This window comes from Rhipicephalus sanguineus, chromosome 6 (genome assembly GCF_013339695.2).
Source record: "Rhipicephalus sanguineus isolate Rsan-2018 chromosome 6, BIME_Rsan_1.4, whole genome shotgun sequence".
Classification (NCBI taxonomy): domain Eukaryota; kingdom Metazoa; phylum Arthropoda; class Arachnida; order Ixodida; family Ixodidae; genus Rhipicephalus; species Rhipicephalus sanguineus.
Genome location: NC_051181.1, coordinates 120,064,651 through 120,080,147, shown reverse-complemented (window position 1 = coordinate 120,080,147; position 15,497 = coordinate 120,064,651). Strand labels below are relative to the sequence as shown.

The 15,497-nt window shown below is 45.8% G+C and overlaps 1 protein-coding gene across 4 annotated transcripts in view; it reads left to right on the top strand.

Moving 5' to 3' along the window:
• The window catches only part of LOC119396274 (hepatocyte growth factor receptor), a 59,648-nt gene extending 49,915 nt beyond the window's left edge, over nt 1–9,733 (top strand). For 2 of the 4 annotated variants that reach the window (XM_037663416.2, XM_037663418.2), the window contains 7 exons: nt 3,262–3,408; nt 4,250–4,336; nt 5,317–5,501; nt 5,599–5,708; nt 5,783–5,945; nt 6,067–6,203; nt 6,324–9,733. In XM_037663416.2, coding sequence (XP_037519344.1) covers nt 3,262–3,408; nt 4,250–4,336; nt 5,317–5,501; nt 5,599–5,708; nt 5,783–5,945; nt 6,067–6,203; nt 6,324–6,543 — 1,049 coding nt within the window. In that variant the 3' untranslated portion in view covers nt 6,544–9,733. Of the gene's footprint in view, nt 1–3,261; nt 3,409–4,249; nt 4,337–5,313; nt 5,502–5,598; nt 5,709–5,782; nt 5,946–6,066; nt 6,204–6,323 lie in introns of all 4 variants that reach the window. The other 2 variants (XM_037663415.2, XM_049417026.1) reach the window with 1 other exon arrangement.
• Nucleotides 9,734–15,497: the final 5,764 nt, after the last annotated feature.

Genomic DNA, 15,497 nt, shown 5'->3' with positions numbered 1-15,497 from the left:
CACGAAACTTCGCCGTCACGCTATGGGGGAGCTTGATATGGCGCGAAAAGCTGCCGCGCCGCGGCGCCACCGTCGCTTAGAGGCCACCCATCTCCAGGTGGATTCCGCATACGCCGCAAATGTGGCCGGCGTGAGCTGAAAGTTTGCACGTGCACTCCCTGTCTGTGATTGCGTTTTGGACAAGGGCCAAGTTCAGGTATCGTACAGCTGAATCGGCACGCTCGCGTGACGATACCTTTTAGGCGCTGCGTACCGAGGTGCCGTTTCGGCTACAAGGGCAGCGACTGAAAATGTGCCGCTGTTTTGCATGTCAAGTGTTCATGGGCAGTTCAAGACTGGAAGTGAGCCATAACGCAGCAACAAACGGATAACTTCAGCATCGATTCGAAGCATGTGCGTGTGTGTGCGAGGCACTTTGATTCATCGGACATCATCTATGTGTACAATTTCACGATAAACGTTGACGCCGTATCGTTGTCGACAGACAAGCCGCGCCTCAGGCCTAACGCTATTTCTCGTGTGTTCCACGGCCACGGCCAACTTTACGAATGGAAAGTCTCGACCGCGGACAGTTTTAACGCCACTGAGACGACCTCGAAAGCCGTCGTGTGCAAAGGGGGTTTTCAGCCGGGACAAACGGATCATTAGCTACTTATTGTAACAAAAAACAAAACAAAAGAAAAAGATTTCTGTGTCAGTACACCTTTAAAATGCCTTTTGAGCTCTACTCTACCCCAGTACTGAGTGAAGGCGAAAGTTATCTATTTCTCATAAGCATTTTCACGGCTTCATTTCCTTCAAAGAAAGATCGCGATTACAATCATCCTAATAAGCGTCGTGATTCGACAAGAAATTACGGCACTGAATGCAAACGGGCGTCAATTCTCGTCACCCTGCTTTTGAGAGATAGATATTAAGAAACACAATGCGTAGTCAGGGGCATATATTAATCTGTGAGGTTTTCATCGCCGATATTGTCAACATAAATCGCGTTGGAAAACACTGTCGGACAATTGGACTGATACGCACGAAAACTAGCAAAGCTTTAGAGGCCTGAAGACGAAAACGCTTCCCATCAAGCAAGCGTTTCGTTGACGGTATCATCTGCCGATGTATCTGTTCCAAACAGACTATCGGCAAATGCAAGCTCACGTCCTAGAACATTTTATGTTACTTAAAATTAGTCCGCAACCACTGCTGGAACGACACGTGTGCAATCAGAAGTTCGGGGAATACAGTGAGCTCAGGTTGTCATGCATTTAATGGTAACGCCGCTGATGTCTCATTCTCTGTACAGCGCATCACAGTAACTTCAAAGTTTCTTTTTTTTTTTTTTGAGGCCTGTTAGGACAGCTAAGGACAAATTTCGCAGTAGCAAAAGGTCTATACGCGTCGTCTGCTGACACACTGAGCCGCCAGCTGAACTTGAGATTGTTTACTTTTTGTATGCGCCTTGTCTTCGGTAAGAAAACATTCTCAGTAGTTCCAGGTTTAGTTCGTATAATTGCTACAACAAAATAGAATGTAAATATTGTCTAAAAAGAGCGGGGCTTTCGGCCGCGACGTACGAGAGAAAAAAAATTGGCCGCGTATCTGCGTGCTTCGCTGCAAATGTCGTGTAAAGACGATAGAAGAGGCGCTGTGTGAGATATGGACGCCATCTGGCAATACGTCGGGAAACATGAGTGCTGTGTTGCGTGCTGGTAGTCCCGGCGCAGCAGCAGGCGAAGACCGGCGGTGACCAACGCGACCGGCGGGGACGCCAGCCAGCCCGAAAACGCGGTTTGGCGCGAAACGCTGAAGCAGAGAAACGTCCGCACTCAACGAGTACTCTCCACACACTCTTTTATTTACACGTCGCCTGGGTAAAACAGGAACGCCAGAGCGGCGCCCACAACCGGCAGCCTGAAGGCCGCCCACAACGCTGCTTTTTCATTTTTTAAATATTTTTTTTCACCTTCTTGGCCTTCTCAAAACTAAAGTTTTTCAACACCAACCCATGGCATTCGTACAGTGCAGTATAGAACCGAAACCGAAACACAACAATGAGCTCGTGCGAAGGGCACGGAGGAAGGCAAATTTCAGCGCAGTCGCATTTTCAGCTTTGTTGAAACAGCGCTCACTAGACGACGACGAAGTAAAAGAAGGCACAGGACAGGCAGCGCCTGTCCTGTGCCTTCTTTTACTTCGTCGTCGTCTAGTGAGCGCTGTTTCAACAAAGATGAACGCATACCAACTCGCTCAAGCCTCCATTCTTATGCATTTTCAGCGCAGCTTAAGAAACTAGGGTCCTTAAAATTACGTATGTATGCATTTTCTATTAAAGGAACACGCCACCTAATACTTACCTAGTGATGTTGCACCTCAGATATGCATGATATTTACTTTTTGATCGACAACGTTCACAAGTATGAACAGCCGTACCAGTTCAAGACGGCTGGCCCTTGGGCAAGTGGTTCAACGGTTCAACTTTGGCCGAGTGGCTGAATCGAGGGACGTGCCGACAAACAGAAAGACAGACAGACAGAAAGACAGACCAAAATTTCTGCGTTTAAGTTCCCCAAGAAAGACTATCGTCTTTAAAAAATACAGGCGTCGCCTACGGCGGCCGCTCCACTGGGTGGCCTTTCTTTTACTGGGGCGCCCCTAGCGGCCGCCGCTAGCTCTATATTAAACTGAGGCGGCAGTTTCGTGACCAGAAAAGCTATTGAGGGACTATGGTAGTACTTAAAAGATACCGGCGAATATCAACGAAACCATACGAACATTTTAAGCATTATTTGGTTGCCCAGATGACCATATGTCTAGCCACACTACGAATGATCACACGTGTTAATGCAAAAGTAACGTCACTGCAAGTATGAAAATGTTACAGTTGCCAGGAATAGCTTGTACCTTCAACGTGTAAAAAGCAAGCCATTCGAGTTAGAAACCGTGTACCCTACATAGCCTAAAATGAGTTGTAGATATGACTCCTATTTACACAGTTAAGGCACTCGGGTTGAGAAAGGCAAACGTAACTTTTTGAGATCAATACGTTTAGTGCTTACTTTGTATGCAAGTGTATCTGCGCATCACAAACGAACGGCTGTTAGCTGACTCACTACTCTTTCTGGCACTCGCCTGCATGACGCACCCTTTCTCTTTGATTTCTTAAATTTCTTCTGGGCAACGCGGTGAACTGTCTTTACCTTCTGCACTGGGCGCCGTGCCAGGGTGTAAACATAGCGCTGCTCGGTTGTTTCATTCTCGCATACACAGGCTACGTCCAAGGCAGCGAAGCCGACGCCCGACAGGCCCTCATCAGCTCCACCTTCCAAATCGATGAGGAAACGAAACTTATGCTCGAATCAGAAAAGCTGCTCTTCAAGCGGGAGCACCTCGTACTGGGCCCGGTCATTGGCCAAGGTATGTCACATTAATTTCTTTGACACTTGCAGACTAAATCAGTTAGCACTGGAACATTGTTCACTCGGAAATCTTATCTGCTTAATCAAGGCAGAAACAGCGTTTGATGCACTACAGTGCTTATTTGGGCCGGCAGGTACATGTCTATAGAAAGCGAGGAACACCGCGAACAACAATACAACAGCGCTTAGCCCGCCTCTGTCCTGTTGTCTCGTTGTTTGCGGTGTGTCTATAGCATTTGTTGGTAACGGATCAATTAAAAATGGAGTTTTTCTGGCGTGTGGCGAGTGTAATTACGTTATTGGCTATTGTAAGTTTATTTAAGCTTCCCGTAAAGGGCATAACTTCACAATTACAGCTATAAAAATTATAGCTATACCCAGGGAATAATGCTGAGATCTTCACCCTTAATAAAACGCGTTCCTCCATACGAAAACCGATTTTTGAGGAGTGGCATTGGTCTTGCGGGTGCGCTGGAACAACCTTAGGAGACAATAAGACTAATTTTATATGGGACTATGACGTTTCACCAGTTGAGTAACGTATATTTCGTGACTCTGTTGTCGTCTACGGAAGTTGTGCTCGCCACTACCATAGGCCGCATTTGCGACGAAGGCGAAAATACTTCAGGCCCGTGTACTTAGACTGAGGTGCACTTTAAAGAACACCAGGTGGTCAAAATTTTCGGAGCCCTCCACTACGAAATCTCTCATACTCGTATCGGGGTTTCGGGACGTTAAACCCCAACAATTATGATTAAATATCCCTGTATACATTGCTAGCTTTTAGAGAAATGCGTCGCACGCAGCAGCTCATCCATTACCCTTTTTTTAATCGCCAGGTCACTTTGGCTGTGTCTACCGGGGTACCCTGGAGCTGGAAGGCAAGGGTGAAGTTCAGCAGGTCGCTGTCAAGACTCTTCACAACAGTGAGTACTCCCATCCCCCACTTGTTGTAGTAGTAGTAGTTGTTGTTGTGTACAGTAGAATACCTGTCGACTTCTGGTGACTTTCGGAGTATATGAACGCCAGTGAGATGTGCCTAATTCAAACTCATTGAGACACTTCACTGTCCGCCTGAAGAATCACACTCAACCAACTCGTGCACTGGCGATACTCTTTTTTCTTGCCTTCTACTTATTAATTCCCTTAATTCCACACGCTTTTTGTACGTGCTCCGTGCTGTCTTATAAAAAAGGCATTCTTAGTTATACGATTTATGTAGTAAAAAAAAAGAAAAAAAAACAGACCGAAACTTAGCACATCGTTAATAAACATACCATAACCAAAATAATTTTCAACATGTTTGTGTTTTAATGTAGCCATCACTAACAATTGGTGGACATTAGCACTGTATCATAAATCGCAACGAACAGACATTTAATTTCAGTTAAAGAGCAACAGTGCACCCGACTTTATGACTGGACCACTTTGGAGAGCTCTATTTTACTCTATGTGTATTAATAACCGAAACGACAACATTATTTAGGTGTTTCGGCCATTAAGGTGAAATCAATTCGCCTTCTGACGTGGTTTGGCGGAAGTGTGAAACACTTAGCAGCAACACCTATGCACCAATCTTTTAAATATCAAGCTCTTTGTTGCTGACAGGCTTGTGTATACCGCTGTGGAAAAGATGAGGATAAGCACGCGAAAAAGACAATGAGGTCGTTTTGCCAGTGATAAGACCAGCCATGTGTACCGCTAGTTACGGGTTTCTGTTGCCATATAAAGTGACATTACTGGTGGTGGTGCGTGGTGCACGTGGTGCATCTTGCACCTGCTATATGGTACACGTGCTATTCTCGAGAATGAGTGCTAGCAGTTGAAGTGTTTGCTCCGCGCATATCAACACTTTGTTGTGCAATCAGCGCGAGCACATATTTCATGTGTCTCTTCGACGCAGCAGATTCTCGCGGTGGCGAGGCCGACGGCCAGGCTTTCCTCGAGGAGGCACTAATCATGAAGGACTTCCACCATATGAACGTGCTGCCTCTCATTGGACTGAGCATCGACGAATCAGGCGGCCTAATGGTCATCATACCCTACATGAAATACGGCGATCTGCTATCCTACATTCGAGACGAACGAAACGTAAGGATTTCAAATGTCATGATGAAGGACTAATTAGCTTGTTTGTATGTCACTGATTAGGTACGGATTTCTTTAATGAACTTTTTTGTTCTATTAGAACCCAACTGTCAAGGACTTGATCATGTTTGGTATCCATGTGGCCGAAGGTATGAAGTACTTGGCTGATACAAAGTTCGTGCACAGAGACCTGGCGGCTCGCAACTGCATGTAAGTACCATTCGTATATTCCTTATTTGCTCTTGGCTCCGAAGATGGCTCGAATGACGATTTAAACATTGCAGGCTAAGCGAAGATTTCATTGTGCGAGTGGCAGACTTCGGCCTCTCACGCGACGTCTACGAAAAGGACTACTACAGCGGTGACAACAAGAAGACGAAGCTTCCTGTCAAATGGATGGCGCCGGAGAGCTTGGAGAAGGGCATCTACAACCACAAGACGGACGTGGTAAGCCTTCTCGCGACTGCGGATGGTACTGGACATTTTTTACCAGTGGTCCATGTCGAGATCACCTGAGACTTAGATACAATGAAGATGGTTTCATTTAACAATTTTTTTTCTGACGCAGTGGTCGTATGGTGTTCTCTTGTGGGAGCTTATGACGCGTGGCGTGACACCGTATCCGGAAGTGGACAACTGGGACATCGTCAATTTCCTTAAGCAAGGACGCCGAATGCAACAGCCGAGCTATTGCCCGGACGAACTGTAAGTCGGCGTGAAGGACACGTTTTTTGAAAACTGCGTTAACTGGTGCATTCCGTTTAATGGTAGCTATGTTCATCAGCATATTTCTCCTGACATTCTCTAATTTAATGTTTTTTTCAGGTACGACATCATGATGCATTGCTGGCAGGACGACCCCAAGCGGCGACCTTCCTTCGCGCAGCTCGTGACGGACGTCTCAAATGTCATAACGAGCCTGGAGAAGAAAAAGAAAAACAGGAGGGTTAGTCTTAACGTCACGTACGTCAACTGCCCGAACCCCGGTGCCGCCGACGGGGCTGGACCCTCGACGGAAGATTGGCCAGCTGATGGACCGTCGTAGGCGGGGTGGCATTGCGAGAGCTGCTCTTCGCCACACGGCTGCATCTCAGTTCCTAAGAGAGCCAATGCGCTGCTGGTAACAGCGCGACTGCCAATGAATCCGCAAGAACTCAGTGATTGCAGGGCTGCTTGCCGCCGTTCACGATCTCTCCAAAGTGCCGATGCTCAAATACGCGTGGATGGTGGGATTCCGAGTACTGCAGCTTGGATCGACAGAGTGCCATTCAAGTTTCAATAACAAAGGAGCGAGTACTTAGGTTACAAAGCTCGGGCGCATCAGTACAATTATGGAAAGAACATGTTGGCTGATTTCAGTAGGAATTATTGTGTGCTATGTGCAAAATTCCGATCACAGAGTCCAACGTGCCAGCCTCGGAACCAGGGATCTTATTTCATGTCGTGCAGACTCCCTGTTAAATGAACTGTTCCTGAACAACCATCAGTGCGATTGATGCTACAAGTGGATATCATTGTGTGGATGTGCATTGTGAGCACCTCATGACCCATCAACATTTGTGAGCATTTCTGACACACATACACAAAGCTTCACTATCAGACTATGCGTGATCACTTAAAAAAAACATTCCAACGTATTACATTTTTGTGTTGTATACTAGTGCATCACTACTTAACGCGTTGTCAACGCAAAGAAATGTCTGCTGCCCCTACGTATCAAAAGAAGAGAGTGCAAAACTGGTCGATGTGTACTTGAGAGTGTACGAAGAAGATATCGTTGTAGTGCCAAAGCTGTGTGTGGCGTATGTCTCGGATTTACCTCGATTGAATGTAAAAGTGTACAAAAGACAAACGAACACGAAAAGGGCATCTTTTCATGAGTTGGACCTACGAGTGAACGGCCTCCTCTGCTTCGCTGCCATCGGTCGCGGTCACATGCTAGAGCATGTTGAAGCGACAGCCATTCCTTTACAACTCAATCTATATTGACTGATGCCACCGAGTTCGTCCTGTGGTGTTCACGCATATCATCGCTGACAAAGGAAACGGCGAGGTGTGCGTGTGAGAACCGTGCCGTGACTACTCACTCTAGCGAGTGCCTCTTATGCAAGAAGTGAAGTGTGGTCACTTGACTATAGCTGCGAACTTCACTCTTTACGAACACTTCTCAACGGATAGATCGTTTGCTGTGTGTTGGGGGACTTTGGCCATCTGCGATGTTTGGCCTGTGACAGACGCAATTCATCCCTTCTTTTTATGTCCCTTGTGTAGTATATGTGTGCGCCGGACCACTGAGTGACTCTGCATTCACATATATAATACAACATACGTCATGTGACGCTAAACCACGGCTATGCCATCAGGGAACTTAAATTTTAAGGGAAACAAAAGTGAAATAATGAATCAATTTAGGCTGATAACTTACATTTTTGAAAACTCTGTTGTCGTGAATTTCACCACCATAGGTTTATTAATATAACAGAAAGGCGGATTTATTTTTGAATTTCGCTCTGAAATTTCTACACGTGAGTGTAAGCGTGACGTCACCGACTTCAAAGTGTTTTTTTTTGGGGGGGGGGGGGGGGAATTTAGGCACATTGGCTCAACAAAATTTGATGAAACTTTGTAAGTCAATTCTTTGTCTATCTCAGAGGACAGTGTACTTCATTTTCATCAATTAGAAGCTATATGTAGGCCCCAGATGACGCCGTCAAAATCTATGACGTCAGAACTAGTTTGTGCGGGTATCCTAATGAGGCGTCGCCACCGAATTTTCTTTTCCCGCGTTTTCTGGCTTACCAAGGGTCGTCTCGTGACAAGAGTTGTGCTTTTACTATTGTAAAACGGTAATCTGCTGATACGAGAAATAACTTTTTTCTTTAGTGTCCCTTTAACGTCTTTACGCGACGTAAAATCAAGCGTACGCTCATCGTCGGGAAAACAGAGGAAGCCAAACCGGCAAGAAGTGTTTGGTACGCTATGTTGGTTAGCGTCTTTGCGTTACGCTGGGACGCTGAATCTAAAACTCGCTATTGACTTAAGTGTTGACAAACGCGCACGTGGGGTGCCATATGATGAACTTGATAAGTATCGAGCAAGCTGTCTCCCCTACAAAATGCTGCCCCATTCTTTCTGCGGCACTTGTACGTAGATGTAAGCTGGCAGGTTAGCGAATGTTGAGGCGAGCAAACGCTCGCGAACAGGATGCTACATGTAACGCTTGTTAACTTGTTGTTGTCCTTGTATTGTTATTGTTTACGTTTCATGTTATTAGATGTCTCAAAAGAAGTATTCCAAGAGCACGGTGCAAATGCTACGGGCCCTATGATTAGCCTTTTCTCTTTTGTACGATCCTTGATGGGCTGTACGTTGTCAAAAGCTGGAAAAAATGGTCACGGCTTTGTAAGGTGAACTTCGTAACTTACCGTCTACCGAAAATATTCTATAATTTAACGTTTTATCGTAAGCATCCCAAACATTTCAGAAATTCTTGCAATACAACAACATATCCTTTAACTAGGCAGGATAACTAAGGCTGCATAGCCCAAGTCACAATGCAAGCTTAATAAACAAAATGTTTAACATGTACCTAGTTGGCATGCATGTGATCGACGAATGATTGACGCACATGATCCCGTGCTTCGTGCATATGAATAGTAGGTATGTCATCTTTATTTCATTCCATGTTAGGTAGTTTTTGTTACATGGCATGCCTAATACATATAATGATGCTGAGAATGGTCGCTGTGTTGTGCCTTTTTTTCTTGATTGCCTTTAATTTTCTATATGCACAATCGCTACAGCTGATTTTTTCTCTGGCCTGCAAGGTATATATAATTGCGCTGAATAAGCTCTAGCAGCTCTAACAAAGGAATTTTTAGAGCTGTTACTCTGTAGTAATAGGTAATTGTTTACTGCAACAAGTAATTGTTGTACTGAAGGGCTACCTAACAGTTGATTGCGTTGGAGAATTCTCCACAAACTAAGCTTTGTACTGATGCTATAACAGTTACTGCTAGACATTGCGTTTTACCTAAGAAAGTTAAATGCATGTTCGTCGTTATCGGTCCATTGTTGAGCATGCCATTTGCCATTATCCCTGTCACTAAAGCCACGCGAAAAAAAAAAAAAAGTTATCGTGTGAATTATATCGGCATTCTTTCTTCATACCTAACTCTGTTTGATTCTTAAGAGAGGTCAATTTCGAAAAAAAAAATGCAAACATGAATGATTACAGCGATTACAATGAATGATAACAGCGATATGCAAAGAGAGTTAAACGATACTCGTACATTTCAAGTGTTACTGATGTTTCCAGAGTGCGAATGTCTAAATTGTAGTTCTGTACAGAAAATTCACATGACCGGCGTTGGTGCTAACTAGATTTCTCTTTCTTTTTCCTGAGCGGCAGTGCAGACTGCGAATTTTACTGATTTTCTAAAACTACATGTGTCATGCCCGTGTAGGCATGGATAGGCCAACTTCGTGTTTAGATTGTACTGGTACTATAAGCACTTTTCAATGCCTAACTTCTAGCAGTTAGTTATTATTAAAAAGGCTACTGTTTCGCATTTTCTCAAGGAGAATAATTTGTTTTATAGCCCAATGACATGAAATGTGAGCCTCAAGGAACAAACTGCGATTTTGTAGCCGTCAAGGATTTCATGGCCTTGGTGTATTTACCAGACAAAAACTGAGTGGGGGATGATACAGCGAAATTTGGCGCAACTCCATAATGCTGCTCCGTTAAAAAAAAAAGAAAGAAAAAACTCACGAGGTGGCCTTCCGTTAATCAATAACGTTATTTCTATGCATACCAGCAAACTCGGGTGTTGGCCACACCTTCTAACAAACCCCGGTGACCTTGCCACGGCAAAGGCACTTGCTACACAATTGCTACTTTGCAGCGATAGAGTTTTCAAAAGGCGAAATGTTAATGAGCATCGCGCTCGCACGTCTTATAGATTCCATTTCAGTTACAACTAATTTGATTTGTTGATTTCGAGAGACACTGAATAGGGTGTTTTTGATTTTCGTAGAACATTAACAATGCAGCAGTATTTGAGTTCATTCCTTCTTGGTTTATTTCTGTTGTACATAGTGAAATAAAGTGAGATTTCTTGTTTTTTCTGTTTGCTTTCTATATTGAAAATATGGCTGTAGTTTGTCGTTTACTTACATCATACTCGATCATTGTTCCACACTACCTATCTTTATGATCCATAGAAAAATTAAGGAACTTACTCATGAATACTGTAACGCAACGTGTTTTTATCTTTGAAGACGTATGCTACGAAGAGTTATCGAGAACAATGTTACAGCTTGTGTTTCGCCTCCTTAGTGTGACAATACTCGTGACATCAATGAGATGCGACCATGGAGCAAATTAACCGTTTTTCTTCTCAAGTTCACTTTCTGTAAACGTTCCTGTAACTGTTCACGTCACCCATGATTCCACTAACAGCGCGCGCGCGCGCGCACGCGCACACGCACGCGCACACACGCGCACACACACACACACACACACACACACACACACACACACACACACACACACACACACACACAGAGAGAGAGAGACGCGCTCGCAGGGTTGATTCAGCTAGTCATTTTGCGATATCACATTGTAAATATGAAAGAAAAACTGACATAAAAACACGTATGCACAGAGATGATAAGGGACAAGTTTGAAGTAAAATGACGTCATTTACCGTCAAACGTCTGTAAGGCTCCTTGTATTCTGTGCATAAAATGCCCACAAGTGAACTACAATATGAGCATACATATCTTGAGCCCGCAGCGCGATTTCAGCGAACACGCAGCTGAAAGTACCTTCAAGAAGAACAGAAGTTATATATTGAAAATAGAAATAAAGGAAGAAACACAATAAATAGCTGTGTGCGTTACATTTAACGAAGTTTTTGCAGACGCTAAGCGGTATATGCTGGCCAGCACCGTTTCGGTAAGTAAAATTGGATAGGACCTGGATTACGCACAAAAAAACCGAGCACAACACGATGCGAAACGTTACAACAATACATGAAAACACTACTGAAAGTCCTGCTTACTACGCCATTCTGGAAGATAGAGCCGCACGCGTGCGCAACATGGTAAATGAAGGGGTGCTTCGCAGCTGCACAGTCAAAACCAATCTCCGGCCACATTGTCGCGGATGTAGGTATGCCTTACGGCCAGGCAGTGCAGTGGAATCCCGGTGAAAACAATCATAGACGCGCAGTGAAGACAGCAGGTGACAGAAAGAAGGGAAGTAAGGGGTTGGATGAGCGCTGAGCAGAGGCGATGACTAACCCAACCAAACTCCGCACCTAATTAGGCGTAGATCTCCCTGGCTTCTCGCAAAGAAATTCTACTGTCGTGATCTGCTAGTGGGGCCAACCACGAACAACCACTTATCTTAATGAAATATTTGTGGCGCAACTCAGAAGGATAAAGAAAAACTAGAGAAGACAGGATAGGGTTTGAGAACCCGTCTTCTCTCATTTTTCTTGTTTGTTCTCAGTTGCGCCATAAATATTTCGTTAATCTATGCACCAACTGGCCCAAAGTTACACTCCGCTAAATCACTTATCCGTTGTGCTTCCATACTCGGCCCATATGCCTGAACCGTTTCGTGCTCAACTGGCAACCGTTACAAGTTTTTTCGGTTCAGGATCGGTTCAGGGTCGGTTCAGTTATGGCTAAAGTTTCGCTTCGGGTATGGTTTCACGTTCGGGTTCGGGTTCGGTTCAACACCCTGAAATGTATGCTTGAAAAACGTGCCAAATTTTCAGCCCTTCTTTTTTCTTGCCCAGCAAGTGCTATGACCCTCTGGGAATGCAATGAATCATTTTCTTGTGCCTCTGTCCTTCGGTTTCTATTCCGAGTGTTGTTTACGCCAATGCGTCGGCTATCGCTCGCGCGATTGCGCGTGCACGGGCACGTGGCGGCAAGTTTGGTTTCGCCTCGCGGGTGGTTTCTGTTTGTTTCGTCCGCGGAAACATTTAGTTTTCTAATATGGTAATGTGTGACCGCTTGATGTTAGATCGTTTATTTCCTATAGAGGTGCGATTTCAGATGTACACAGACGAACGGCATGGTATATGCAAACGATGCCACCGTATACGAACGATGCTACCGTATCTACGCGTTTGCACTGAGACAAAAATTTTACATTCTGTCTTTTTTTTCTGTGGCAATAAGTAGGTAATGAGCCGCATATCACGGCTGCATATCTCGTTTGCACGTACACGGGACGGTTCATTATTTGAAGACAGTTTTATAGCGCCCAGTCGCAGTTTCGATTTCAGAGAGCGCGGAGACAGGCGGGACCCAGCGAGGTCTTTGTGTAAACACAACTGGCTACATAAGTGCACAAAACAGTGAGCACCACGTCGACAACACTTCTGAACGAAGTTTCACTGGGCGCCTCCTTTGGAAAGCTCTGCTAGGAGAGAGCGCTCGCAAGGAACATAGCAGCCAACAGAAACTCGATGTGTAGGAGGTTTATGGTTATTTACTTTGAAACCAAGTTGGTGTCGATGTCGTCAGGTGTTGCGTATCATGCGCAGTTGCGCAACACACACTTTAAAATTGATTTTAAATATGTCCTAGGCAATATTAGTCGTTTGTAGATGATGCGCGTGTCTTCACACGCATCTATCCCACACGTTATCTGGCCTTAAAAATTTTGCGCCAGTACTCCTTTAAAAATTCGGAAAACTGATTGCCGTCGGGTGGCGATACGATGAAGCGTTACTCGAAGTTTCTCACTCGTTTGATTTTTCTGATGGGTGCACAGGGAGAAACAGCTCCACTACTGTTAAACCTGAGGAAGTGCGTAGCACCGGAACCCAGCGATTCCCGCTCGTAGAGTTCCCACTGCTCCGTTTACCAAAGCGTCGATGACGCCAATGTTTGAGGTAAGCATGTAAGGTTTCCCCGGCACCGAGTAGAATCTTGTTACGGAGATTCGAGAACTCGGTGTGCGACATGTGCGCTACTTTTCGCTGCGCTTTGTCGACTTTCTGCTTGTTACAGCAGTTGAGATATGCGCAGTCTGCAGCGAGTTGCGTCAGGTTGTTTCCCCCGTCACGCAGCGCCCGCGAAGCGCAGGGGGAGGGGCATTCACTTGCTCAGCGAGGCGGTGGCGCTCTCTCTTGCGCGTCGCCGGAGTCAGTCGCATATTTCCGAAACGTCTTTAGCGATTTTAAGTTAATTATTGCGATTACTTCTTGGTCATTTTTGTCAATTATATTAATTTAGATCTTGTTCGTTCATTTTAACCCGGTTTTGAGCATTGCTAGCCTTGTTATGGCCTGTATTGAGCGCTTTACTGTGAGCGTGATCCCGCCACATGAGATGTATGGATTGATGACAAGCCGGCCCCTAAAGTGCTCCGCAATTAAAATGTTATTGCGTGCCCTCACGTAGAGCACTGCACGGGCCCGGGCCGGCCCGAAAGCCCGGGCCCGGCCCGGCCCGCGGGCCGGGCCGGGCCGTCCGAAGCGTTTTCCGGCGGGCCCGGGCCGGGCTCGGGCTTGAAAGTGCGGGCCCGGGCCGGGCCCGGGCTTGAAGCCGCGGGCCTGGGCTGGGCCCGGGCTTGAGGCTGCGGGCCGGGCCGGACTCGGACCAGCTCATTAAAAGGCGTAAGTCGGGCCTTCGAGCACACGCGAACGTTATGCATTGCATGGTCTAAGGTATACTGTGCCAAGCTGAAGTGACACGTACAAAGCGCTGGCTCTTAGTAAAGCTTAGCAATAAAAATAGAAAAACAGTTGAAGTGCTATTTTTTTTCACCAGTATAGATATAGATTGGCACTGTATATTTTCACTAACGTTTCGTCTGCTGGACCAGACTATGTCAAAGTAACAAGTACATCATAGTGGGTTTCCTTATAAACACGTCAGATCACGTATATATATATATATATATATATATATATATATATATATATATATATATATATATATATATATATATATATATATATATATATATATATATATATATATATAAACAGCACTAACAATGGACCAGATCACGGTTGTTCCCATGGGAGGAATAAAGATTTCGGTCTTTTATTCTAGGTTGACACATACGGTACATTTCATTTATATTCCTTGGTATTACGTGCCAAAACCACGATATGATTACGAGGCACGCCGTAGTGCCACCGGATCAATTTCGACCACCTCGTGTTCTCTAAAGTGCACCTAAAGATAAGTATCTACACGGGTGTTCTTGCATTTCGCCCCCATCAAATTGCGGCCGCCGTGGCCGCGGGAATCGCACCCGTGTCCTAGGACTTAACAGCGAAACAGCTTAACCGCTGAGCTACCACCGCGGGCAAAGCAACATTTCGATGCATGTACACACCGGATTTTCCGTCCGATCGCCCGCTACAAAGCGCACGGCATCATTAATAATCATCAACAACTAAAATCCTCTAGAGGGCCCGGGTCGGGCCTGGTCATGAACAAGCGCGCCCTGGATAAGTTTAGTAATGAACGCCCGGGCCCGGGCCGGGCCCGGGCTTGGAACGACGGGCCCGGGCCGGGCTCGGGCTGGGTACGGTCAAGTACGCCCGGGCCCGGGCCGGGCCCGGGCTTGGAACCACGGGCCGGGGCCGGGCTCGGGCTGCATAAAGCGGGCCCGGGCCGGGCCCGGGCCGTAAAATCCGGCCCGTGCAGTGCTCTACCCTCACGTACACAGCGACTACACTAGGGGAGAGCGCGGCGGTTTCTCTGCTGCGAATGAGTCAATTAAACGGCGAAACCGCCGCGCTCTCCCCTAGTGTAGTCGCTGTGTACGTGAGGGCACGCAATAACATTTTAATTGCGGAGCACTTTAGGGGCCGATTCGGACTATTGCCCCCATGCTAATTTGGAATCAAATTACCGGTGAGTCGAGAAGTCGCTAACCAGTTCGAAATCTAGGAAATCAACCTATAAACGTCAGACTACGTGTACAGAAAAGTGAGACTCCATATTCCAGCCTCA